Source organism: Capra hircus, chromosome 5 (genome assembly GCF_001704415.2).
Source record: "Capra hircus breed San Clemente chromosome 5, ASM170441v1, whole genome shotgun sequence".
Taxonomy (NCBI): Eukaryota; Metazoa; Chordata; class Mammalia; order Artiodactyla; family Bovidae; genus Capra; species Capra hircus.
Genome location: NC_030812.1, coordinates 67221247 through 67249172, shown reverse-complemented (window position 1 = coordinate 67249172; position 27926 = coordinate 67221247). Strand labels below are relative to the sequence as shown.

The 27926-nt window shown below is 41.2% G+C and overlaps 2 protein-coding genes across 2 annotated transcripts in view; one reads left to right on the top strand and one right to left on the bottom strand.

Annotated features, from left to right (window-relative positions):
* The window catches only part of ALDH1L2 (aldehyde dehydrogenase 1 family member L2), a 63966-nt gene extending 51383 nt beyond the window's left edge, over nt 1-12583 (top strand). The window contains exons 20-23 of the mRNA XM_018048201.1: nt 986-1151; nt 3021-3126; nt 5103-5302; nt 8334-12583. Of these exons, the coding sequence (XP_017903690.1) occupies nt 986-1151; nt 3021-3126; nt 5103-5302; nt 8334-8389 (528 nt within the window). The 3' untranslated portion in view covers nt 8390-12583. The remainder of the gene's footprint in view (nt 1-985; nt 1152-3020; nt 3127-5102; nt 5303-8333) is intronic.
* C5H12orf45 (chromosome 5 C12orf45 homolog) lies at nt 16163-25109 on the bottom strand. The gene is made up of 4 exons (XM_018048200.1): nt 24938-25109; nt 22745-22831; nt 19840-19976; nt 16163-17732 (listed from the first exon to the last, which is right to left on the bottom strand). The coding sequence occupies exons 1-4, from the start codon at nt 25050-25052 to the stop codon at nt 17493-17495; spliced, it is 579 nt and encodes a 192-aa protein (XP_017903689.1). The 5' UTR covers nt 25053-25109; the 3' UTR covers nt 16163-17492.

The following is a 27926-nucleotide window of genomic DNA, read 5'->3' as shown; positions in this document are numbered from 1 at the left end:
ATTGTCATTCTGAGTGAAGTAAGTTAGAGAAGGAGAAATATTGTGTGACTTCCCTTATATTGAAATCTAAAAGGAAATGATACAAAATGAACCTATTTACAAAACAAACAGGCTCAGAGATTTGGAGAACAAACTTGTGCTTACCAGGGCAGGAAGGATGGGGGGACAGGATAGTTAGGGAGTTTGGGATGGACATGTACATACTGCTGTATTTAAAATTGGTAACAAGGTCCTGCTGTATAGCACAGAGGACTCTGCTCAGTGTTATGTGGCAGCCTGAGTGGGAGGGGAGTTTGGGAAAGAATAGATAGATACTTGTATATGGTCTCTTTGCTGTCTACCTGAAACTGTCACAACATTGTTATTGGCAGAAACTATCACGACACTGTTAATTGGCTATACTCCAAAATTAAAAGTTAAAAAAAAGATAACCAAGGAGCATGTGTGAGTGATGAATGTTCCATATAAAGATGGGTTTTCATCAGAACATTCTAGTATATCCTCCGGTGTGGCTATACCATGAGATTTTCATGAGGGCAGTCTGCCACATTTAGGGAGAGGAAAAAGGCGACAATGTGGCCATTTTAGAAATTACTTTGCCATGAAGAGTATGCTGTATTGACAAAAATTCCAGAACATCAGGTTTGCTATTTTAATGGATTAACATTCAGGATAATTTTAATATAATGCATGTGGCTTGTGTTCTGTTTAAAACTCAGTGGTGAAAAGCTTGGGCTTTCACATCAAGAAAACTCTACAGTACTTAGTGGTTGTGTGCCCTTGGGCTAGTCACTTAGCCCCTCTGATCCTCAGTTTCCTCATATGTAAGATGGAAATAAATATCTACCTCCAATGCTACCAAGATTAAGTGAAGACACATCTGGGAAGAGCTTAGTACAACACCCATCACAGCGGAAGCTCGGTGAAGGGTATCCATTGCTATTATTAACAGTCAATTGTGTTCTGTGAACTGGGTGACATACAGGTGGAAGAAATTAAAAAGATGAAAATTGGTGATCCACTTGACAGATCTACCGACCATGGGCCCCAAAATCATAAGGCCCATCTGGAAAAGCTTCTGCAGTACTGTGAAGCTGGAGTGAAAGAGGGGGCCACCCTGGTGTACGGAGGAAGACAAGTCCAAAGGCCAGGTATGATCACCTCCAGGGGAGGGATGCTGGAGGCCTGGCTTCTTAAGTTGGAATAATCGGTAACAGGTTTCATTACAGCACCATCTTGCCTCAGAAGTAAACAGTGGCATTTATGTTATGATCAGAAGAAATATGTTCTAGATCCTGCTTGGCCACTTTTAAGCTGTGACACCTTTGACAACAGTTATGTTGAGCCCTAGTTGTCAAATGCGATGAAATGTGCACATCCTGCTTTACGAGGCTGTGAAAATCAAATAAAATGATGTGACAGGCCCTTAGCTGTGCAGTAAACAAGTGTAATGGATAAGTGTTGTTCAGGCACTGGCGGTTTTCATTCCTGGCAATGTGAGGCTTAATCTTAGCCAGTTTAGCCTGGGAAGGATTCATTCCTGTTGTGTAACTGTTAATGAAGGACTGACTCATTAGAAAAGACCCTGATGCTGAGAAAGGTTGAAGGCAGGAGGAGAAGGGGATGACAGAGGATGAAATGGTTGGATGGCATCACTGACTCGATGGACATGAGTCTGAGCAAGCTCTGTGAGTTGGTGAAGGACAGGGAAGCCTGGCGTGCTGCAGGCCACGGGGTCGCAAAGAGTCGGGCATGACTGAGCAACTGAACGGAACTGAACCCAGTACTTGTTACAGAAGTATGTGAATGACTCCATGTCATGATACCCAAAAGGAGAGAAAAGCGAACAAACAACAACTGTAAAACCTCCAGTCTTACTGTGATCGGTGGACTGAGTACCGGCAGTACAGCTGGGTATGATGTGTCTCCTATGGGATCCAGTGTGGAAAACAGCATCACCTATGAAGTATTCTTGCCAAAAACATTTATCTAACCATGAATCTAACCATGCCTTTACGTCATGTTTTCTATTTAAAGAAGCACAGCAGATAGGGAAACAAATCAAATATCATCCCAAAGAAGCAATGACCAATCTGAAATGCCTAAGATATTCTGCCGGACAACTGAATCAGTTTGTTTAACAAAGTCATGCATGTGCGCTAAGCCACTTCAGTCATGTCCGACTCTTTGCGACCCTTATGGACTTTAGCCTGCCAGGCTCCTCTGTCCATGGGATTTTTCAGGCAAGAGTATCAGAGTGGGTTACGATTTCCTACTCCAGGGGAATCTTCCCACCCCAGGGATCAAACCTGTGTCTCTTGAATCTCCTGTATTAGCAAGCAGATTCTTTCCCACTGGGAATTCACCTGTTTAACAAGTCAGTGGCATGAAAATTAAGGGGCGGGCATAAGGGAGGAAATGTTCCAGATTAAAGCTATCTAACAACCAAATGCAAAGTGTAACTTATTTGAATCCCTGAATCAAACAAATCAACTACAAAGAGATATTTTCTAGAAATCAGAAATTGAATACAAATATCAAATCATTATGTTGTACACCTGAAATTAATGTTATGTGTCAATTACATCTCAATTAAAAAATTAGAAGTTAAATTGAAACAAACTATGATTAACGGATTAGCATTCATTTTGCTAGGTATGATAATGTATATTACAATTTATACTCCAAGTATTCCAGTACGAATCTATGATCTGTGGAATTTGCTTTGAACTTTATCAGCAAGGGACAAAATGAATCAAATATAGCAAAATATATGCATAAAGATTTATTTTACTATTCATTATACTATTTTCTCTTTTACATATGTTTGAAATTTTTGTAATAAGTACATTAAAAATGTAAGAACCTAGGATTGTTAACACCAAATAGGAAAATGAAAGTCTTCTTGGTTTTACTGACCCAGAAGGAAAGAAAAAAAAGTTATAATGTAATTAAATGAGAGAACTACTAATTGAAAATTACACTATAATTGATGTTATTTTCTTCTGCTTTTCGAATAGGCTTTTTTATGGAACCTACTGTCTTCACAGATGTGGAAGACCACATGTATCTTGCCAAAGAGGAATCCTTTGGGCCTATCATGGTCATTTCTAAATTCCCAAATGGGTATGTTCTTAGGCATAATTTAACCCAGTTGACTAAATACGGGTTTGTTTTTCTTTTTCCCTACCACTGTGCTATATACGGAGCATAAAATTAATGAACATACAACTTCTACCATAATAATAATTGACAAATAATTAGAAGAGAATGCTAACTTACAATGTAAGTTGCAATAAATTTTTGCTCCTTAGCTTAAATTAATGGCTGACATTATATGGTATTTGCTAGTTTTCATTTTTGTACAGTTGGCATTTGAAGCATCTCTGGAATAAGGTCAGTAACTGAGACTAACAGAAGTGGTTTTTGCATTTACATTTCTAGAGAAGGCAGCATCTATGAAATCTGATTTTCCCAAAGAAAGAGTGGAGTGTTTTCCCCACAGGGGATCATGCCCCCCAAAACCTAAAACTCAACTCTTTGTAGAAGGTCCACAGTCACCTTATAAACAACCATAAATGACGTACTGGTTTGTCAGGGTCCCCGAAACTTCCCAAAGTATTTAGCATATCAAAGAAGTCCATATGGTAACTGAGTTCCTAACATAATATTTAATATAATAGACTCTCTGGTATACTGCACGCAGTTCTTTAGAATTCTGGCTTTAGTTTTCCTTTAACCCATGAGAAGATGGTAAAAAAACAGAATACCCAGTTCAGAAGGGCTTCTTGGTCTTTGATAGATTGTAAGAGGACTTTGGGGACACTAACTTGTAGTGAGTAACATTCTGACATGTATCAAGTGTGAGAGTTTTAGCAGAGCCTAGTCCACTCCAAGTGAGATTCCACATTTCTCATGAGAGTTGGAAACTGGATAGAGACAAGAGTACCTTTGAAAATCCCTAGGGGAGGCACCACATTCAAGCCTTTCTTGTCTCTTCAAAGAATTCAGCGCAACTAATTTTTCTTCCAGCTTTGGAACAGAAATCCCATTTCCTTGCCGGAACCCCAGGTGAAATCTTGGCTTGCATTTACTGGCCATGTTGTAGAAATTTCATTTTTTTTTTTTTAACATTAGGATGACACTCATAAAAATGAGATACTCACAGTACGGCAGGCACATGGGAACTGGAACAAGCGGAGACATGAGTGGGTTCATGTCTGCTCTGACTTGGCCATGCACACATACTGGACAAAAGGCAGGAAGTCACCAGACCCACTGAATGAATGATTTTACTGCCCTTTTATTGGATTAGCCTGTTAATTGAGTTCAGATTTGATATTGCAACATCCTAGTATAAAGAAAAATAAAATGTTCTCTCTCTCCTCGGGGAACTTCCTATCTAGTTGGAAGGTGACTGAGTTGGAGGAAAATGGGCTACCTGATTATAGCTGATTTTCACTGAGCATTCCCTTTGTTCCAGACACTATTGGCTCATTTAATCCTTATGACAACAGACAGGTGCTATTATTACTATTTCCATTTTTTCACAAGAATACAGAAAACCTGGGGGAGATGGGGTCATTTGCCCAAAGGTCACCCAGGCAGTGTGGCTGCTGAGCCTTCTCACTGGGCCACTCCACTCTACCGCCTAAGGAGGACCACTGATGGGATCTGAGAAGGCTTCAGGGTGAGGCATGGAATGAGCCCTTGAACTGTGCATGTAAAACCTGAATAGATGGAGGGACTGAGAGGGTGCTCTGAGAATATATAATATCTATACATGGAACTCAGGGGAGAGAAAGACAAATGGGGCAGTCATGAAGGAAAACCAATGAAGAAGATTGAAAAGATGACTTCAGCTCAGATTTTAAAGGGTGTCACATGATGTATGTGAAAAAATACAATACTAGGGCCGGAATATCTCATTGGGCGTTTCTTTTGGTGTAAGCCTGGAATATTTCATTTATAAAAACGTAAGCACACTGGCAGTAACGTTTTCCTGTTTCTAGCACAGAGGGGAAAAATATTAGAACATAAAATGAAAGTGTTTTGCTTTTACGTTTAATGAGGTTTTATGTCTTCCTAAAAACATCTTACAGGGACATCGATGGAGTGTTGCAGCGAGCAAATAATACAGAATACGGCTTGGCCTCAGGAGTTTTTACAAGAGACATAAATAAAGCCATGTATGTGAGTGAAAAACTAGAAGCAGGAACTGTTTTTATTAACACCTACAACAAGACGGATGTGGCTGCTCCTTTCGGTGGATTTAAGCAGTCTGGATTTGGAAAAGACTTAGGTATGAACACGTCTTACCTTTCTACTGCACATCACAAAAAGCCCACCTCATGCTTTGTCCAACACTTGTATGTTGCTGTAAAGGGCATTTCCTACATGGTATTGATTTTTCTTTCAATGTTAAACATTTTCTAAAAACTTTTTATTTTATTTGGAGTATAGCTGATTAACAATATTGTGATAATTTCACGTGGACAGCAAAGGGACTCAGCCACACATATACACATATCCATTCTCCCCAAACTCCCCTCCCCTCCCAGGCTGCCACATATCAATGGTTAAACATTTTATTGAACATAACATACATATAGAAAAGAACACAAACTGGACAAGGGCTTCGTTTTAAAAAAGAAGATTCCTACCGAAAAGAACACACTGACAATTTAGCTAAAATATGTTCGGTTGTTTCCTTTAACTGGACATTCAGCATGAACTTGGTTTAGATGTCATGGGACCAAGTGGAACCAAGAAAGGAAAATGGGTAGAAGGCAATAACCAGCTAGCTCCAAGAATGTATTCTGTCTCTGAACCACCTGGCAGTCTTTCAGAGTCAACACTGAAACTGGCAGAGTTTTCTGGGCCTCTGGGAGCTCAGATGTAGAGTTTGCAGAAAGCTCCCCAAAACGTAATTTACAGTGGGCAGCAACATTATCATATTTCCAGTAATAGCTTATTTTGAAAACTAAATGCATACCAGGCCTATAAGAGCATATGAGCAGCCCTCACAATAGCCATGGGAGCATTGCTATCCAGTGGCTAAACTGTGTCCAACTCCTTGCGACCCCATGGACTATAGCACGCCAGGCTCCTTTGCCCATGGGATTTCCCAGGCAAGGATACTGGAGTGGGTTGCCATTTTCTTCTCCAAAGGATCTTTCTGATCAAGGGATCGAACGAATCTCCTGCATTGGTAGGTGGATTCTTTACCACTGAGCCACCAGGGAAGCCCCAGCCATGGGAACCCAGGTGCTACTGTTATCTTTATTTTACACAGACAAGGACAATGGCACTCAGAGAGACTGGGTAACTTGCCCAAAGTCAGCCAGCCACCCATGGGCAAAAAGACTGCAAAGCGAGGTCTTCCAGCTGTGTAGCCCATGTCCTCACCCTTCAGTCAGTCTGGCATGTTGTTTCAAAAGTTGAAATGTTTGTGATTTACCAAAATTACAGTCTGCTTGGTTAATTTGGGGTATCTTCTCTTTCCTGATGACATTTGACAATTTATTTGCAAAAATAAGAGTGACTCCCGTTTTAAATTCCATTGAGTTGAAGGTAAATTCTTTTTTTTTTTTTTTTTTTTCATGTCTTCAATCTGGCTTTCATCCCTGGATCTAAACTACAGGGGTAGATTTTCTTAGGGAAATTATTATCAGGAAGCAATAGTGTTCCATTTGTCTTTTGATAGAGAATGATCGATTTGTCTGTTTTATTGTAACACAGTAGACTTTGTCTTAACAGTTTCTTCCTCTCTGAATTTGAAACTCCCTCAGCTCAATGGTTCCCAGCTGCACACTGGAGTAGAATCACCTGGGAGCTTTAAAAAAAATGCAAAGATGCTGATTTAACTGGTCTGAGGTGTGACTTGGGATCAGGAATTTTAATAGCTCCCTAACATGATTCTAATTTAACAGTAAGAACCCTGAGTTTAAGCTTACCTCCAGAATCATATACTTCATTAGTTTCACTCATGGTATTCATGCCCCTTAACTGCTGTAGAAATCAATGACTGTGGAAGCTCAAAACAGGAACAGAACAGAAACAAAATGGCAGATCTATTTTTTGCCTGGATATGCCTTCTGTGGATTTCCCAGGTGGCTCAGTGGGTAAAGAAACCGCCTACAATGCAGGAGACACAAGTGGCCCAGGCTCAATCCCTGGGTCGGGAAGATCCCCTGGAGGAGGACATGGCAACCCACTCCAGTATTCTTGCCTGGAGAATCCCATGGACAGAGGAGCCTGGAGGGCTTCAGTCCATGGGGTTGCTGGGAGTCAGACACTATAGTAACTACACGCACGCATGCATGCCTTCTGTGTCTTTAACATACTATGTAAGTCAGGAAAAATACATTTCTCTTTTCTCTAACAAAATGAAACAAAATGATCTCAAACTTCACTCTGTTCTGCATTTATTGTAATTGGATTTAATGCATTTAACTGCATTTAATATAATTACATTTAATGTAACTGGAAGGACAGTATCCTGATCACTTTTGTTCAGCTTAAATGGCGAGGAAGAGAGATGTAGATTTGTCATCAAGCCAGGACAAAAAGGAGAAGGGTTCTGGGTAGAGGTTGATAAGCCAACAGTGTGGTCCTTAAAAGGCCTGGTAGCTGGTCTAAGCCCTTATCCTCAAAGTGTAGACCATGAGCATCAGCATTTGGGGAATGGTTAGAAGCATATCTGGCTTCCCTGGTGGCTCAGAGGTTAAAGCGTCTGCCTCCAATGTGGAAGACCTGGGTTCGATCCCTGGGTCAGGAAGATCCCCTGGAGAAGGAAATGGTAACCCACTTCAGTCCTCTTGCCTGGAGAATCCCATGAACAGAGAAGCCTGGTAGGCTACAGTCCATGGGGTCGCAAAGAGTCGGACACGACTGAGGGACTTCACTTTCACTTTCTTTAGAAGCATATAGGGATTCCCTGGTGGCTCAGATGGTAATGAATCTGCCTGCAATGCAGGAGATGCAGGTTTTATTCCTGGGCTGAGAAGATCCCCTGGAGGATGGCATGGCAACCCACTCCAGTATTCTTGCCTGGAGAATCCCCAGGGACAGAGGAGCCTGGTGGGCTATGGTCCATGGGGTTGTAGAGTCAGACACGACTGAGCAACTTTCCCTTATAACCTTGGGGCCTCTGGTGGACTTAATCCAATCAGACTCTACAGTGTCATAAGATCAGGTGATTCACATGAAATTGAACGTTTGAGAAGCACTATCTCAGCCCCACTCTCTTGCTCAGTGACTGATACACCTACACCTGGCGCCATCATGTCCACCTGTGCACATGGTCCATCAACTGCTTTTCTCTTTCCTAGGCGAGGAAGCTCTAAACGAGTACCTCAAAACCAAGTCTGTGACGCTGGAATACTAGAACAGTGCCATCCTCGGGAACTCCTCGCAGGCCCGCCACTTGTCAGCTCTCCCGCTGAAGAAGCCCGGCTGCGCTGAGGACAGAGGTGTCAGCCACCCTCCGAAAAACACACACACGGACCATGAAGAGGGTGGGGCCACGTGTCTAAGTATCTACACCTGTGCCTGAGTATTTTTCTAATACCCCTTTTATACCTTAAAATGATGTTGGGTTTTGACTATGTTATATACCACACATATTTCTAAAATATTGAGCTGTTTTTTTTCCCCCCACCAAGACTAATCCTAATCCAGGTTGTTCGTTTTGCAAACATCAATATGAGGCAGTTATAGTACAGAAAGTTGGGAACCCTTGTATAACAGGTAAGGTTTTAACCTATGAACCAGGCATGTGGGGGTTATTAAAAAGATTTTCTGTAATCTTTGAAATATATTTTTTAATTGGAGGATAAGTGCTGTACAATATAGTTGGTTTCTGCCACAGAACAAGGCAAATCAGCCATAATTATACGTATATCACCTCTCTGTTGAGCCTCCCTCCCTTTCCCTCATCCCACCCATCTAGGTCAACAGAGGGCACTAAGCTGGGCTTCTGTGCTGTATACCAACTTCTCACCAGCTATCTATTTCACACACTGTAGCGTATACATGTCAATACCACTTTCTCCATTTGCCCCATTCTTTCTTCCCCTATTATTTTGCTCTCAAGAAACAGTATATCCCCCAAGGAAAGTGAAGGAAGTTTTTTTATTTTCTTTCAGAAATAAGATATATCTTTATGCCTTTGATGTTCTATTTTTCAACCCACTGTGATAAATGACCAGCTCATAAACAGTTCTTGAGTACCTACTAAGTCCAAGGTGCTATATTATGTCCTGAGGAGTACACAAAGTTTAATGACATGATCTTTGACCCCAGATAGTTGAAATTCTTGTCAACAGCTTTTAAAGTGAATTTTTTACAGTATGATATATTATAAAGAAAGTAGCTTTTGGAGGCTGATCTTGGTTCATAACATACTATCTTACTATCTATGTGACTTGGGGAAACCGATGCAATTTCTCCAAGCCTTAGTTTCCTTGTATGTAAAATGAGGACAGTAATGCCTCCCTCAGGAACCTTATGATGAGGTGAGGATTCAATGCAATAATCTTAGTAAAGCACCTTGCACTGGGCTTTGTTCATGGTAAATACTCAATAAAGGGCAGACTGGTTACCTAATATATCAGTACAAAGCCGAGAGGTGGAATCTATAAAATAGGGATAAAGTTCCTATTTCATTAGGTATTGTAAGGATTCAATGGGATTATATACATAATGCACCCTACAGGTGTCTAGATCATTCTCTGTGCTCAAGAAAGAGGAATTGTTACAACTCATGAAGCACTTCATAATTGCCTGTTGTCAGACAAAAATAGGTGGATAAATAGTCCAGGTATGACTAGCAGAAGGTGAGAGCCTAACTTGAAGAGTCTCTAGAAGTTTGTCAGAGCAATTAATTTCCATTAATTCTCTTTTTAAAGTAAAATTTCAGTAAACATTCCTATCTCTCTGGCTTTGAAGAAGCCCTTAGGGATTACTTACTACTTTGGAACTCAGCAATTTAACCAAGAAGAGTGTAGGGAATTGTTAATCAATAAACAACAATAACAAAATTCAGGGGCAGAAAACTTTCAAAAGGAAGAATATTAGGTATGATCCTGGCATGATAAATAGAGCAAATTTTGCCTGTAAGCAAGTTGGCACAGGTAAAATTCTAAATTTGGACCCAACAGGGTCCAAACTGACAGTTCATATTTGAATAAAATGACAAAGTTCTTATTATAAAAGAACCATGTTTTAAATGCAGTGTTTTTACTGATTTCATGTGATTTAAAATATCACTTTGCCGAATATTTTACTGATAGATGAAATGGCAAATAAAAACATGCCCATTTCTTTTAGGCTGACTTTTATCTTCTAATATTAATCTCAATAGCAGTGCTTTTAATCTTTGCGGGGGGGAGGGGGTCATAAACCTCTTTTGAAAATCTGATAAAATCTATGGATGCCCCTGTCCAAAACTCACACCTTCACACCTAATTCTGCAAATATCTTCAAGAAACTCACAGACCTCCTAAAACCCATGCTTGAGCTCCAGATTAAGAACTCATTTTTCCATAGTGAGTTTTGAAGTTCTTAGTGGCTTGAATTTTTATATCCGATTGCTGACCAGAATCAAAGGCTACATGGAATTTATAAAAGACAAGTGAATTTGAATGAGAATATGATGATACACAGCCTACTAGGTAATTTAATTAACATACTGAGTAATTTATCACCATTTCTTCACATCACTGATTATTTTGCTAAAGGATAAAGCTGTGATTTGTTCCCCTAACTGGGGAGTTGAGAAGGTGTGGACACTTTTAAACGTTCTATTTTCCTTCCATTTCCTAGTGTTGCCCTTTTGTTCAAACACCCTTCCTGGCCTTTCCAGTGCTCAGCTTGGTTTTAAGTCTCTCCTCTATACTTTGTCTGGAACACAGTTTTTACCACCTGGTGCTGGAATGATTGGTCTTCCTAATTAGATATGAGAATCCCTTCCCCACTCCCAGGATTGGCATCTGTCAATAATGACAGCTATCACTTATGTAGGGGCTGCTGTATGCTAGTCACTATGCTAAGCCAGCTTACTTAAACTTCACATCTGAAAAGATGAATAAATCAAGGTGCTCTTTTTACTGGCTCCACCCCCACCAAGAGGTTATTGCGTTTCCTGACTGGCCTTCCTGATCCCTCCCTGTGTGGTTCAAACCCTAAGTCAGAATGTGTCACTCCTCTGCACAAAACCTCCTAATGGCCCCCATTTTGCTTACAATAAAGTCTACCACTTACCATGCCTGCAAAGTCCTATCAACTTTGTTCCTGGCTACCTCTGACCTCATCTCCTATCATCTACCCTCTCATTCTGTTTAGCCACCCTGGCTGCCTTGATGTTCCTCAAACTGATCAAGCACACTCCTAACTCCTAAGTGCAGGGCCTGTGCACTTACTGCTCCTTGTTCCCAACAGTGTGCTGGTAAATATTTAACAAGTGGCTCTCTGGGGAAAAAAACAAAAACAAAATTCTGACTTGTAGCATTTTCTGATTTCTGTGTATAAATGCTCTCATATTGGCTGCTTTCAAGCTACAAACTTCACTGAACACAGAACTGGGAAGAGATGAGTGTGATTAGAACGAGTGTGAGCTAGAGCCAGTACACCACTGCCTCTTTTTGAAACTTGCCCCACACGCCACCTCCCAACAGGCTGCCTCATCTTCTCTAGGTCTCTGCTCGAACATCATCTCAGTGGAGGTCCATTCACTGATCACTCCTCCTAAAACTGCACATAAGATTCCCACACCCACACCTCATTTGTCCTCTCATTTTGTTATTTGCCTTCTCCTGCATTGTTTTTGCAGCACTTATCACCACCTGGTTATTAATCATCGATCTCTTCCCATTAGAACTTAAGCTTTGTGAACAGGGGCTTTTGTTCAATGCTGTATCTCCAGTGTCTAACACATAGGAGGAGTTCAATAAATATTTGTTTTCCAATGATGGAGGTTAAGTAACCTGCCCAGATCAAACAGCTATTCGGTGGCAGAGCAGGCACTCAAGCAATGAAGCTGAAAGTCTTTTAACCAAGCTAAGATCCCATTGTTGCCCATAACCAAATCAGACCCTGGATAATGAATAGTAGGCATGTGTTAAGTATTTGTCAAATTCAAAGCTAAACTGACTGGAACATGAACTGTGAGAGTTTTTGTGGAAACGTCAAGAGACAGGGTGAGGAAACAAATTGGTTTCCCTATACCTGCCTTTTTAAGAAAACAGAAGCTCTCAAGGGAACCTGGTCTAGAAGTAGGTTATCAGAAATGAACATGATTGAAAGGATGAATTATTATGATTATTACTATTATGCAAATAATACCTAAGTGGATTTTTAATGATTAAGTCACACCTTATTTTGTAAAAATATTAAAATGAGAAGGTAAGATTCAACCACTCTCCACAAATAACCAGACATCTGAGATTGTTCCAGATTTTTTTCTATGAGTATACTTTTTTTTTAGAACTAGTATATACTGTACATAACTTTATCTGCTTTTTTCAATTAAAAATATGTAACCATCTTTCTATGTCAATAAACATACCTCTATATATGTTCACTGGCTTTAATTCAACTTGTTCTCTTATTGTTGGACATTTTTATTTGCTTTTTGACTGTTTTAAACACTGCAATCAATCTTTTTTTTTTTTTCCAAAAAATATTTATTTGGCTGCACTGGGGTCTTAGTTGATCCCAGCATGCAGGATATTTTGTTTCAGCACATGGACTTTCTAGTTGCAGTATGTGGGCTCAGTAGGGGCAGCACATGGGTTTAGTTGCTCCGAGGCATGTGGAATCTTAGTTCCCTGACCAGGGATTGAACCCCAGTCCCCTGCACTGCAAGGCAGATTCTTAACCCACTGGATCACCAGGGAGTTCCCTACAATCAATCTTATACAGAAATTTGTGAACAAAACTGTATTTGCTGTATTTGCTTAATTAGAATAAATTCCTAGAGGTATAATCTGATTAAAAGGATATAGCAATCTTACCAACAGCTTCTCCACATTTTGCCACCACTGTATTTTTCTTATAGCATAACACCTCATACCAAACACTGTTCTAAGCACGTGATAGGTATTGTCATTCATTTCTTATTAATACTAAAACCTCATAAGGGAGATACTATTATTCCCATTTTACAAATGGAAAAGCTAAGGTAAGTGGCTGGGCTGGGATTGATCCCGCTTCAGAGCCTGTGCTTGTGGCTTTGTGACTGGCGGACCCATAATGGCAGCGTGTGGCTGACCGAATTGAGAATGTGGCTCCACCACGTAAGTTGCACGGGGTCTTAGTTGCAGCACGTGCAATCTAATTCCTGGACCAGGGATTGAACCTGGGCACCCTGCACTGGAAGGACAGTCAGCCATTGGACCACCAGGGAAGTCTCTCCACCACTTAACCTATTGGGAGGCTGTAAAATTTTTGCTTAGTGTCTCCTTGCCACTTTTTCCTTTAAATCTGTGAAGTAGGTATAAGAGTATCTCATAATTGGCTTTTTTTTTAAATAAAAAAGAAATTCATTGTCACAAAACTAGAAGTCCAGTGATAGCTTTGTCAAGTTATTTGATGCAGTAATTCAGTGATGTTTCTTGCTTCTTTGTGCTCTCCTTGGCATGCTGACTGTGGCTCCAGGTATGCCCACTAGGTCAGAGTGGCAAGAGCCATATCCAACCACAAGATATCCATGGTTCCAAAGGAGCCATTTTTTCATGTGCCTCCTTCTTAGGAATAAGAAATCCTTTTCTTTCCAGAAAGTCTACTAACAAGACTTGGCTTGTGCCTCTTTGTGAAGGTTGTCACATACCCATCCCCCAAACCAATCACTGCAAAGATTTTCCACGAACAAATGGTGGAGAAAGTGAAAGTGTTAGTCACTCAGTTGTATCCAACTCTGTGACCCCATGGACAGTAGCCTGCCAGGTTCCTCTGCCCATGGAATTCTCCAGGCAAGAATACTGACATGGGTTGCCATTCCTTTCTCCAGGGGACCTTTCCGACCCAGGGATCGAACCCGGGTCTCCCGCATTGCAGATTCTTTATTGTCTGAGCCACCAGGGAAGCCCATATGGTGGGGAGTCACCCACAAAGATGCCAACGTTAAACTCTGGGGAAAAGTCTACTAATCAGTTGGACAAAATATAGTGGTAAACCTGTCTTTCTTCAGGACTGGTGACCACTGGTGTTTAAGATGTATTACTTTATTGGGATCAAGAGGAAAAAAAAATTTTTTTTCATGAATATTTATTGTACATTCCGAGTGAAAGGCACCATGCCAGGCACTGAGGAAAATACAAATGAAAGACTCAATCTCTTCTTGTCTTTTCTGCCACGGCAGTAGACTCAGGCACAGGAATACAAGCTACTTGGCAAGGCAGTTTTTTTTTTTAATATATACCACATTTGATGCACAAAGTATTATGAGGATAGAGGAGATTCATTAAGAATATTTTTGCTTCCAAGACCATTAAACCTAATTACCCAGTTTATGACTGTCAAAGAGCCATAAAAAGATGACACACAGGTTAAAGAGAACATTTCAGCAGCCTTAGCAGGAACAAGACTATTCAAATGGCAGCCGTCACCTTACACCTAAGAATCAGGCAGAGAATGCACAGGGTCAGACCAACCAAAGCATGACAGTGACTCAGTGTCCAAGAGACTGTAGAGCAAGCTGCTTACAAACAGAACAGCTTTTTCATTAAGGTATAACATACATAAAGTACACAGATGTTAAATGTGTAACTCGATAAATTTTTCTATGTGTGAGAGTGGTGGTAACTCATAAAACACTCAAGAATAGTGGCAGGCACACAAAAAGGTTAAGTACTAGTTAAGTACTAGCTGTTGTTTCATCTGCCACTTCAACAAGTGAAAAAATACAACCTTAGTTTTATTTGCATTTCTTTGAGAAATGGGACTGAACTTTTGGGACTGAATTTTTTCCCTGTGAATTATCTGCTCACATCTCACTACTGAGATTATTAGTCTTTTTTTTTTTTTTTTACTAATTTGTAAGAGCCCATTTTATACTAATAACACTCATTCTTTGCCTTTTATTGCAAATATTTTCCCCAATTTGTTCCTTGACTTTAGTACATGGTATGAGCCTAGATTCTAACTTTGTTTAAAAACAGCCATCCCTGACACTGTGTATTAAATAATGGATCCAACTTACACTTACTTATTAGAAGGAAAAGTTATGACCAACCTAGATAGCATATTGAAAAGCAGAGACATTACTTTGCCAACAAAGGTCCGTCTAGTCAAGGCTGCGGTTTTTCCAGTGGTCATGTATGGATGTGAGAGTTGGACTGTGAAGAGAGCTGAGCGCTGAAGAATTGATGCGTTTGAACTGTGGTGTTGGAGAAGACTCTTGAGAGTCCCTTGGACTGCAAGGAGATCCAACCAGTCCATTCTAAAGGAGATCGGTCCTGGGTGTTCATTGGAAGGACTGATGCTAAAGCTGAAACTCCAATACTTTGGCTACCTCATGCAAAGAGTTGACTCACTGGAAAAGACTCTGATGCTGGGAGGGATTGGGGGCAGGAGGAGAAAGGGATGACAGAGGATGAGATGGCTGGATGGCATCACCGACTCGATGGACATGGGTTTGGGTGAACTCCAGGAGTTGGTGATGGACAGGGAGGCCGGGCGTGTTGCAATTCATGGGGTCACAAGGAGTCGGACATGACTGAGCAACTGAATTGAACTGAACTGAAAAGGACAACCCTATCACATATTAGATTTTTGTTTTTCCTCCAATGTCATAAGAATGTCCAGAGAACTGAATTTAGGTGACTTCTTTAACTGTATAGAATACTTAGTTGTACTGTATGAGATAGCCATGTAAGGGGAGAAATATTAAAATTCTGCATACTAGTATGTAATTCTACACTGACTAGTCTCTTTCACTGACCAGTCTACTTCTACTTAGGTGTGCATTTCTGGTGGACTTACACCTTCATATCCCCGAGGATACCATGGCTTAAAATGCCCTGTACATCCCCATATACCTGTTGATTCATTTATGTACATCATTCAGTGCCTACTGTGTACCATGCACCATGCTAAGGAGTGAACCAGACAAATGCAATTCTTCCCACAATGTGGCATAAATATTAGCTGGTAGAAGACATTATTTGAATATTAATTTATTCAAATACATGATTACACCAATAATTCATCACAACTGTGTTTGGTGCTACAAGGTACAACATAGTATCTTTTCTAGCTGAGAAATCTGGTTTCCAGATCTGTTTACTCTGCACACTTTTAAGGCACAGCCAGGTTCCAATTTCCAATGGGAAATACCAGAAAGAACCTTGAGAATAATCTTCAGAGTATTCACAAGGATAAGGTGAGGAGTAAGGAAAAAAAAAACAGTTAAAAAAAAATCACCCTAAAACATTAGGGAACAAAGTTCCAGCAGCTCAATGCACTTGGAGACATTCCTTTAAATTCTCTAGTTTACATCCTGAGCAAAGCCAGTTCCATGGCAAATAAGAACCCAAACAAGTTTAATAAGGTCAAGAATAAGGCAGAAAGGAGACTCCAAAGTAGGATCATTTTGTCTTTTGAAAGGGAAAACCAATTACTATCTTTTTATGTACTGTGCCCTATTTTTCTTAGGGTGTCCCTATTCTCTACAGATTTCAACACTGGGAAACTGTGAGGAATAATTTCAATAGTTGAAACAAACAAAAACATTGCTTTATGAGAAAAACAAAAAACAAAACCAAAAAGTAAATTCTACATACAATTCAGAGAACTGAACTTAGATGACTTCTTTAACTGTATAGTTGTATCATATGAGATAGCCGTGGCAAGGGAGAAATATAAAAATTCTACATATTAGTATGTAATAAGGGGCTGCAGAGTCATCGACAGTGATTCAACCACAAAACACCAGTTTTCCAGCTCAAACTGGAAAGGATTTTTTTTTTTTTTAATGAAAGTAGATATGTCTGAGGGTGGCCAAATGTAAGTAATTATTTTCTTTGTAAAAAACTTCTTTAAAAGATTTCTCCCTCACTGACCCCCATTTTGATGGTAATAAATAAGTCTGACTTTATAACTTAAAAAATAAAAACCAACCTAGGTCGTTTTATCCAAGTGGACGATTTAAAGTAAAAACAAACAGGTGATATATATTTTTATCTTAAAATAAGTTTGAGATTTCTGAAGTCTATGCTATGAAGAAGGATGCCAACAAACTCACTCATTACCATACATAAAATTAAGCTTTCTAACACAAACTCTTTAGCATGAAAGCAAATACAGTGTGCTCTTAGAGGATCCCCAAATGCTATCTCTTCCAGCTCTTTAAAAGCCAGCTTCTGTTTCTTCAAGAAACGAAGTATATTCAATATTGCAAAAAAGCACCATAGGTATCTGAAATGCAAAACAACTAGTGACTCACACTCTTTTCCACAGAATTAGCAGGCATCTATCACCTGTTCCTCAGATCACTTACTTCCCTGTTTTTCTTTGTTTTCACTAGCAGGACTGTCCAGAACCTCTATCTTGCCTTTTCCGTCTTCTGAATGAGGAAGCTTAATATTATCTATGGTGACTTCACCTTCGGAAGAGGTGCTGTCATCTTCATCCTCAGACTCTGAACCTTCCTCTGAACTGTCTTGTGAATTCTCTTCTGAACTGTCCTCTTCTTTCGAATGAGACTGATTCATCTCAAACAAGGCCACGTCCTGAAAGAAAAAAAACACACCATGTGGGAGATTTATTTTGGGGCAGTTCCCTAAAAAGTTATAAAAACAACTTTGGGAATGACCAACACTTAGCACAAATACCGAAGCACAGAAGACAGGAAATGTTTTTAATACAATACTATTATTCTTTCAGTTGCCAGAGTCCGGCCTAAGGATTTACTTTTATTACAAGTCTAAAAAGTTCCTCACAACTGAATTCTATACAGCTGACTCTATTCAACAAAACTCACTCAACAAATATTAACAAATGCCAACATTAACTGGACACCACATTAGAATCTCAACAACAACAAAATCCTTGCCTTGGTGGAACTTATGTTTTTGAGCAGGAGTTGGCAAACCATGGCCTGCAGGGCAAACCCAGCCCCCTGCCTGTTTTCATGCAGCTTATGAACTAAGAATGCTTTTACATTTTGAGTGGTAGGGAAAACAAAACAAAACAAAACAAAAGAATAGTATTTAATGAAATACAAAAATTGTATGAAATTCAAATTTTGGATTCCATAAAAAGTTTATAAAACGTGCCTACTCATTACGTATCATCTACAGCCATCTTTGGGGCTTCACAGGTGGCGCTGGTGGTAAAGAACCTGCCTGCCAATGCAGGTGACATAAGAGATGTGGGTTCAGTCCCTCGGTCGGGAAGATCCAACGGAGGAGGGCATGGCAACCCACTTTAGTATTCTTGCCTGGAGAATCCCATGGACAGAGGAGCCTGGCAGGCTATAGTCCATAGGGTCGCAAAGAGTTGGACATGACTGAAGCGACTTAGCGAGCACACACACATACACGCACAGCTGTCTTCACATGGAAATGGCAGAAATAAACAGTCATAACAGAGACAGCGTGGTCCACAAAGCCTAATGTTATTTCCTATCTGGCCCCCTACATATAACGGCTGCTGACCTCTGTTCTAGTTAAGAAACAGGTTTTCTGGTGGTCCAGTGGGTCCACGCTCCCAATGCAGGGGGCCCGAATTTGATCCCTGGCTGGGGAACTAAATCCCATGTGCTACAACTGAAAGCCTAAGGGCTGGTGCAGCCGAATAAACAAATGTCTCTTTTTAAAAAGGCAATAAACAGTTACTCAGAAAGCACAGTGGAGGGGAGTGAAAAGTTTAAAAAGAAAAAAGAAGACAGAAAACCATCGAGGTGACGAGTGATGAAAGATGGAATTTGGGGATGGGATTTTACAAAGAGGGAAGAGGCCCAGAGCAAGGAGACGGAGGCTGGAGTCCAATCAGTGAGGGTCCTTGGTGGGAGAGAAGGTCAATGGAGAGCTGGAGGCAGGATCACACTGGCCCATGAAGGACTCTGAATTAGAAATGAGACAGGAAGCCCCCTGGTTCCCAAACTGGGGGCCACATGCAATGTGTCAAGAACAAGCTCTGGGGGAAAAAAAGTGGAAGCAGAAAGTCTGGCTGGGAACTTCCTGGGATAACCCAGAGGAGAGACTGTCATCACCTAGAGTGAGGGTCGTGGTGCCGAGCAGGAGTGGCTTGATTTGGGATGTACTCTAGATGCAGAGCTGCCATAACTGCTGATGGATCAGGTATATGATTATTAAAAACGGTGTCAGCTCTGTCCGGACACGAGTGTTATAAAGGTGATTTCAGTGCAGAAATAAGAGGAGCCCAAAGTGAGAGACAATTTTCACACCTGAGTTATATAATCAGTTTTCTGTTATACACACTGTTTATTTTTGCATTCTCAATGAATCAAGACTCTGATTACTTCTTTCCGGCCTTGAATGGGAAATTTTAAAAAAACTCAGGGCACTTAGTATATAAATGCTTCTAGATAACACATGTGTTATTGGAGTTGAAAAAGCCTTTCTATGATTCTGAATCACTAAATTCCTAGACTTCCCCAGGGAAGCTTGCTGACTTATGAGGTTTTTAGGATTAAATAACTTGGTCATTTAATCATCAAATAACTGAGTTACCTGTGCAGTACTGGAAACATGAGCTGACTTTGCAAGAAGGAAAATAACACTTGGAATAAAAATTTAAAAGTTCTCTTTCTTTTTCAAGTGATGAAACATATTGTTTATTTTATCCTATGAAATGAAAACAAGGTATAATTACCATTTGAATAACTTGTCCAAGAGTCTCATCAGTATTTTCAATATTGAAATGACCAGGTGGTGCAGCTGCCATTTCTTTTCTTAGCTTTTCGTTTGCCTGAGCCATCTGTGGGAGAAAGGTCCGTACTTGGTCCAATACTAAGGAGCAAAAATATCATTTATCAATATTTATGTTAGTCTTTGGCCAAACTTTTAAAATCCAGAATTTCTATTAAAACACTTCTCAATTTGACAGGAATAATAACAACAGTTCAATAAAAAGCATTCAAATTCCTTCTATTTTAAAACTTTCCATTCTCTTCTGAATTCTTAAAACAGTGGGCTTCCCTGGTGGCTCAGACAGTAAAGAATCTGCCTGCAATGCAGGAGACCCAGGTTCGATCCCTGGGTCAGGAAGATCTCCTGGAGAAGGGAATGGTTACCCACGACAGTATTCTTGTCTGGGGAATTCCTCTGTCCGTGGAACAGTATGACTGTGCAATTCACCAATTATTTCTCAATGTTTTCTGGTTTTCATATATGCTCAGAACTGAAAATTCCTAGAAGAATGAATGGCATTCAACAGACAGTAACTGAATAAGTAGGCAGTAGGACTTAACAGTTTAATGCATGAGACTCCAAGGCTTTGGGGTCAGACTGATGAGGCTCTTCAGAGAATCCTGGTTCCATGTCTTACTATCTGAGTTACCTGGGGCAGGTTAATGAAGCTGCTGCTGCTGCTGCTGCTACTAAGCCGCTTCAATCGTGTCCGACTCTGTGCAACCTCATAGACGGCAGCCCACCAGGCTCCCCCGTCCCTGGGATTCTCCAGGCAAGAACACTAAAGTGGGTTGCCATTTCCTTCTCCAATGTATGAAAGTGAAAAGTGAAAGTGAAGTCGCTCAGTCGTGTCCGACTCTTAGCGACCCATGGACTACAGCCTACCAGGCTCTGTCCGTGGGATTTTCCAGGCAGGAGTACTGGAGTGGGGTGCCACTGCCTTCTCCGGGTTAATGAAGCAATGGATGTTGGTGAAGCCCCACATCTGTTTCCCTTTCTTCTGATAATGATGACTTTTCTGAAGCTCTGTCACTGTTAGTCACTCTTGTCCCTACCCAGTTCATGCCTACGTATTCCACAACCTTGGCCACTGTGGTTTGGTCTTGTGACACTGTGATCTGGCAAGCCAATTAGGGATCACCCTGGGACTCTGTTGTGGACTGTTGAGAAAGATGTCCATTCTTTCAGAGTCAATGACAAGGTGAGCTGCTGAATGTAAACCCAGAGCTGCTGATAAACCGGCCCACCTACCACCCATCATCAGGGAAGAGCTGGTTCTAAATAAAGTCAACACCTAGGAAAGTAGAACTAAGAGACGTAGAGTAGCAGATCCCAGATGATGCTGAGCACCTGGATGCAGATGTACCTGAAATCACTGGGGGTACTTTTCCCCCAAAAATGAGCCAACATCACTTGGCTAAAGGCAATTGGAGCTGGGTTTCATTCATGTGCAACCAGAGGAATCTAATACATTTAATTTAACCAATCAAAACCTCAGTTTATTCATCTGTAAAACAGGGGTAGTAACTATCAGGTACTGTGCTAAGCACAGGGGAGACAAAAAACAGGGATATGTCATTTATTGAGTTAGCTCTCAAGAGAGGCCCAGCATATAACCATGCACATCATGAGCTCTCAGAACTTAAGTCACTGACAGCCATGCAACAGTGGACTGAAATGTTCAGAGAGTGGAGGAAGAAAATGGAGGTGAGGATCAAGAAACGGCCTTGAATTGTGAATTCCAGGTGGTATACCCAACTTGCAAAAGAATTTGGCAATCTTTTCTCTATTGAAAAATACACTCTGGGGACTTCCCTTGGGGTCCAGTGGTTGAGACACCATGCTTTCAATGCAGGGGGGTGACAGTTCCACCCCTGGTTGGGGAACTAAGATCCCACATGATGGGTGGCATGGCAAAAATACTGAAAAATAAAAATTCTTAAAATTCCACTGAGAGATATGTACCCTCCAAAAATATAAACCTATGTCCACACAAAAACTTATATTTGAATAGGGAGCCACCATGCAATCATTTCAGCTGTTGTACATTTAGTGCATATTATGGTTAACTTCCCCTCGACTACTCACGATTTTGTAGTTTACAGACATGATAACCTCATGTATCATTTACACCACTTTTACTAATTCTTGTCTTTTGTTTTTTTAAAACATTAAGAGGGAATTACACAGATGCTAAGTATTACATGATGCTATCTGAACAAAGTCTGACTCACCTATATTTAGAGTATGCGGTACAGCAATAGCACAGAGTAATTAATAAAAAGAACTGGCCCTGTTATGAGTAACATTTACCATTTAAGTTACTGTGTCCAATTTAATCAAATCTGGTGGTGTTTTCCCACATCTGTGTGTGAAATTTGGGAGTCAGTAACCTCTGGAAAAATTTCCCATGGAGTTTAACAATAATTGATTTTGAATTCCAAAAATTCATCCCACAAGTTTTTCTGGGCAAGGTTACCCTCTTAAGTGTTAGTCACTCTGTCGAGTCTGACTCTTTGTGACCCCAAGGACTGTAGCCTGCCAGGCTCTTCTGTCCATGAGATTCTCCAGGCAAGAATACTGGAGTGGGTTGCCACTCCTGTCTCCAGGGGATCTTCCCAACCAAGGAATCAAACCAGAGTCTCCTGCATGGTTTAAGTCCCGCCCTCTTACAGCAGGGGAATAATACAAGAAATTTTACCCCTGTGCACTGAATTCACGATGTAATTTCCAAGTAAGACTTGCTAGAATGGACTCTGACAACAAAAGCAGACACTGTCCCAACAAATAAGTGATTAATTAGGCAGAATTTCACATCAGAGAGGGTTCTTGAGAGAGAGAAAGAGAAGAGAGGGAAGGGTACTTACAGGGACTCCTCTCTATCCGAACTGTTTGAAGAGTAGAATTCTTTCTGGAATTAGGCTTGGAGTCGATGAGCAACCTGTCCCATATACCTGAAAACACACACACACACTTCCTTTATTAAGGCACAAAGAAATAGGAGCCCAAGAGAAGACTTTCTGAGACCACCCTCCATCCTCAAGTCTTGACTGTTCCTTCCTCACTTTCTAACACATTAAAAAAGAAAAAAAAAAAAAAAAGAGCACTCCAAGTTTCATTACAACATTTTAGTTCTTTCTGCAAATCTCCCCCCTTTAAACCTGTCTCTTACATCTCTGCCTCACCAATGTCAGGTAATAAATGCCCACTAACCTGCACCTTTCTGGGCCAGAAATCTACCAGCAACAAATGTAGGTCGGCAATGACAGCATGCAGGAAGCAGTACAGAGTACATAAGGGTTAAGTAAAGCCAGAAATGGTTTACCAGTTGCATTATACTGGGCAAATCACCTATACTTTTTGAGTATTAATTTCTTCATTTATAAAACATCTCTGCCTGGTAAGTTCCCTTTCAGTCAAGATGTCTGATGTAGACAAAACAGCCCTTTAAAGAGAACCCCTTTAGCCTTTTCACAGCTCCTCAAATCAACCCAACTCTCCAGCCCATCAGAGCACAGAGAACAGGACTTACCTTTCAAAACCCAAGGCTTTATGCACCCTGGTTCCCACACCTGGAAAATCTCTTCACTCTGGTATAAAAATCCTGTTCACCCTCAAAGCAGCAGCTCAACACTCCTAGGGTACTATCAATAGCTTATACCTAATAACTGGATTAGTGAAAAGAGCGTGGACTCTTGATTGGATTCAAATCCCAGTTTTGCCACTTTCCACCCACACAATCTCCAACAAGTTACTTATCTGTGTGATACACCAGGTCTCAGGTTCCTCTTCTATACAACTGCCCTAACAGAACCAACTCCACATAGGGAAGTTGTGAGGATTAAATTTAGCGAATTAATTCCTGGGGCAGAGTAGGCACTAAGAAGCTTCAGCTATTATTATAATGTCTTCAGATGCTCTCGATTCTCACAGAATCTTTTTTCAAGTTAACATTTAATGAGGATATGCCCACGACATTACACTCATTCTTCTTCTCAGAAAACAAACAAACAAACAAACAAACATTATAGGTAATACTACTTCCATTTTCCAAATGTAAAAACTGAAGCACTGGGGATGTAAACAACTCTCCAACTATGGTGCTGAAGACTCTTGAGAGTCCCTTGGACTGCAAGGAGATCAAACCAGTCAATCCTAAAGCAAATCAACACTGAAATATTCATTGGAAGGACTGACGTTTAAGTTGAAGCTCCAATATTTTGGCCACCTGATGTGAAGAGCCCGACTCTGATGCTGGGAAAGACTGAGGGCAGGAGGAGAAGAGGGCGACAGAGGATGAGATGGTTGGATAGCATCATCGACTCAACGGACATGAGTTTCAGGAAACTCTGGGAGATAGTGAAGGACAGGAAAGCCTGGAGTGCTGCAGTCCACGGGGTCGCAAAGCGTCGGACATTAGCCACAAAAAGGTTCCACAGCTGGTTGGCTCTTCCTTGAGCCAGCCATCTGTTCTAACAGCGTCTCCCACTCTAATGAACTTTATTATCCAACACCGGCCCCCTACAAAAAGAGTTCGACAGCTAATTACTCGTGGGGTTGGGATTCGAACCCTAGTTTGTTTGTTTTTTTTAGCTCTCTATTATGATGTCTAAAAACCTACGACGGTTTCCTGGACGCGTCTCCCTCTACCAGAGCAGCTCACTAAGGGAGCGCACTAAGGGTGGCTCTGTGAACATCTGCAGAGAGAGGGTGCTCAATCCATAATACTCACCTGCTCCCCTTAAGCCAAATGCTGGAACCCAGACCTGACTCTAAGGTCCCCTTGGGAGGGGGAGGGGGGCGAGGGAAGGTCGTGCTGCGGCGCTCAGCACTGGGCACTCAGCACTGTGCCTAAAACATGAAAATACAAACCACCCTCGGGCTCGAGGCCGGATGCCCATACCTAGGCAGGCCGGTCCCCCAACCCCGCAGCCGGGGGCATGTCCGGGTCCCTCGGCGGTGCAGGGGCTACGCAGGTAGCCCCTGACCCGCGGCTCCAGCAGCGCCGCCCCCAGCTGCACGTGCGCGCCCCACGCCGCTGCCGCCCACCCGTCCGTCACCTCCGCGGCCGCCGCTCCCTGCCATCAGCAACTCCTTGGAGACCGAGACCCCGGAGCCATCCCGGGAGGACGACGAACAGCTCGGGCCGGACTGGGATTCGCCGCGGACCTCCATGCTGCTCGCTGGCCTTCACAGCGGCCTCTTCAAGCCCGGATGCAGGAAAAAGCCTGGGGTAGGAGGCGGGGCCAGGACTACGATTGGAGGAAACTCGTAGGAGCGGGGCGAGGGGCAGGGCGAGGGAGGCCCGCGGCGAGGGCGGCACCTAGCGGAGTGAGGAAGCCATTCCTATCCGGAGAAAGGGTAGGTGGAGGCTCTAGAGATCTGTGATTGGATCAAAGCAAGGCTGGATTTAAAAGTGAAGAGCGCACCATGGGGGCTGCCCTCCTCTTCAAACCTCTGTGACGTAGAACACACTTTGACTGTCCAGTGGTTAAGACTTGGACTTTCAGTTCAGAGGGTATAGGTTGGATTCCCGGTCTGGGAGCTAAGATCCCACATGTCTCCCAGCCACAAAAACAAAAATATAAAACAGAAGCAATATTAAAATAATTTCAATAATACTTTTAAAATGATCCGCATCAAAGAGAAATCTTAAATTTAAAAAACCCCATATACTCCAGGCAAGAGTACTGGAGTGGGGTGCCATAAAGACTCCAATTTCTCCACATTCTCGTCAATGTTTATTTGCTTTTTCTTTCTTTCTTTTTTATTAAATAGTGGCTGTCCATCCTAGTTGGGTTCTTCCCTCGTGGCTCAGATGGTAAAGCATCTGCCTGCAATGCGAGAGCCCTGGGTTCAATCCCTGAGTTGGGAAGATCCCCTAGAGAAGGAAGTGGCAACCCATTCCAGTATTCTTGCCTGGAAAATCCGTGGACAGTGGAGCTAGTAGGCTACAGTCCATGGGGTCACAAAGAGTCGGACACGACTAAGCGACTTCACTGTCTTTCTTTCTTTCTAGTTGGTGTGAGGTGATAACTCACTGTAGTTTAGATTTGCATTTCTCTTGATGCTTTTGAACTGTGGTGTTGGAGAAGAATCTTGAGAGTCCCTTGGACTGCAAGGAGATCGAACCAGTCCATTCTGAAGGAGATCAGCCCTGGGATTTCTTTGGAAGGAATGATGCTAAAGCTGAAACTCCTGTACTTTGGCCACCTCATGCAAAGAGTTGACTCATTGGAAAAGACTCTGATGCTGGGAGGGATTGGGGGCAGGAGGAGAAGGGGATGACCCAGGATGAGATGGCTGAATGGCATCACTGACTCGATGGATTTGAGTCTGGATAAACTCCGGGAGTTGGTGATGGACAGGGAAGCCTGGCGTGCTGCGATTCATGGGGTCGCAAAGAGTCAGACACGACTGAGCAACTGAACTGAACTGAACTAAACAATTAGTGATGTTGAGCATGTTTTCACGTATTCATTGGCCATTTCTGTATCTACTTTGCAGAAATGTGTATTCACATCCACTGCCTGTTTTAGGTTGCTTTGTTGGTGTTGAATTGTAGGAGTTATTTATATTTTCTTATCAGATATATGAAAATATTTTAGAGACATAGACCATTATGAACATATAAGAACTCAGGAAATATTGCTCCCAAACTCTCCTTGAGGAATTTCCTAGAAAATAAGATTCAGAAAATAATTGGAGAAATGCAACTTAAGTTTTGGTAGTATTTTACAGTAGAATTGGGGGAAAACAGTGAGAATAAGGTTGAAAGAATTGTCTTTAATTTTTATAGGTTTTGATAGCGTGGATATAAGACAAAAAAGGGGGAGAAAGCAGAGACTATATTAGTTCAGTCGCTCAGTCGTGCCGGACTCTTTGAGACCCCATGAATCGCAGCACGCCAGGCCTCCCTGTCCATCACCAACTCCCGGAGACTATATAGTAAGAGGAAATCTGACTTTTTAAAAACTTGGACTAAAAGGATAATATTTTAAGTTAGATGTTGTGGGTAATGGAGAGAAGAGAAAGAGGAGGTTACTTGTAAGTTACAATGTTGTTCATGGTAAGAAGACAATATCAAAATAAAAGGAGACTGAATGATATTGAGTACAGTTATTAGAACAAAATAAAAATATTCATAAATATAAAAATTAATAAGATAGAAAAGAATTCAGGCTCTTTCCCCTAAAAGGAAACAAAAAGATACTTTATAATGCTAAATATAAATATAATGCTAAATACTAGAATCTGCAAAGAGGAAACTATCATTAATATCCACATGCCTAATAAAACAGCAACAAGTATTATAAAACAGAAACTAAAAAGGAATGCAAAGAAAATTAAGCAAAAACTCTACTAATTGGAAATTTTAACACTGTTTCAGAACAGACTATATCTAATTGGACAAAAAATTATGTGGTTACAGAAGACCTAAACAAAATTATAAATAAAGTAGAGGTAAAGAATCCACCTTACCAATGCAGGAGACGCAAGAGACGCAGGTTTGATCCCTGGGTCAGGAAGATACCCTGAAGTAGGAAATGCCAAGCTGCTCCAATTTTCTGGCCTGGAAAATTCCACATACAGATGAGCTTGGTAGGCTATAGTCCATGGGGTTGCAAAGAGTTAGATTCAATTGAGCACACACACACACAGATCTAATAAATGTAAACACTGAATCCTGATAACAGAGATTAAACCTTCTATCTAAGTCAGATGAAAAAAATCACAAAATTGCCATATTATAGTCCACAAAATTTCAATACATTCCAAAAATATTAATGATATAAGTGGCCTTCTGTGATCACAATTCTATATAACTAGCAAATAATGACATTTTTAAAAATCTCTTCCACCTAAAAATGTAAAAACATACTGCTAATCAATCCTTGCATTAAAAGGAAATAATGAAATGAAACTTTGCCCTTAAAAAGCTATTTTGAAAAAGTCAAGAAAATGACGAACCACTAGCTTAATGTGAGTCAAAATACAGGGGTGAAGGAAGGTTTGAAGGTATAAATATATGAAATAAAAGGTAATGAA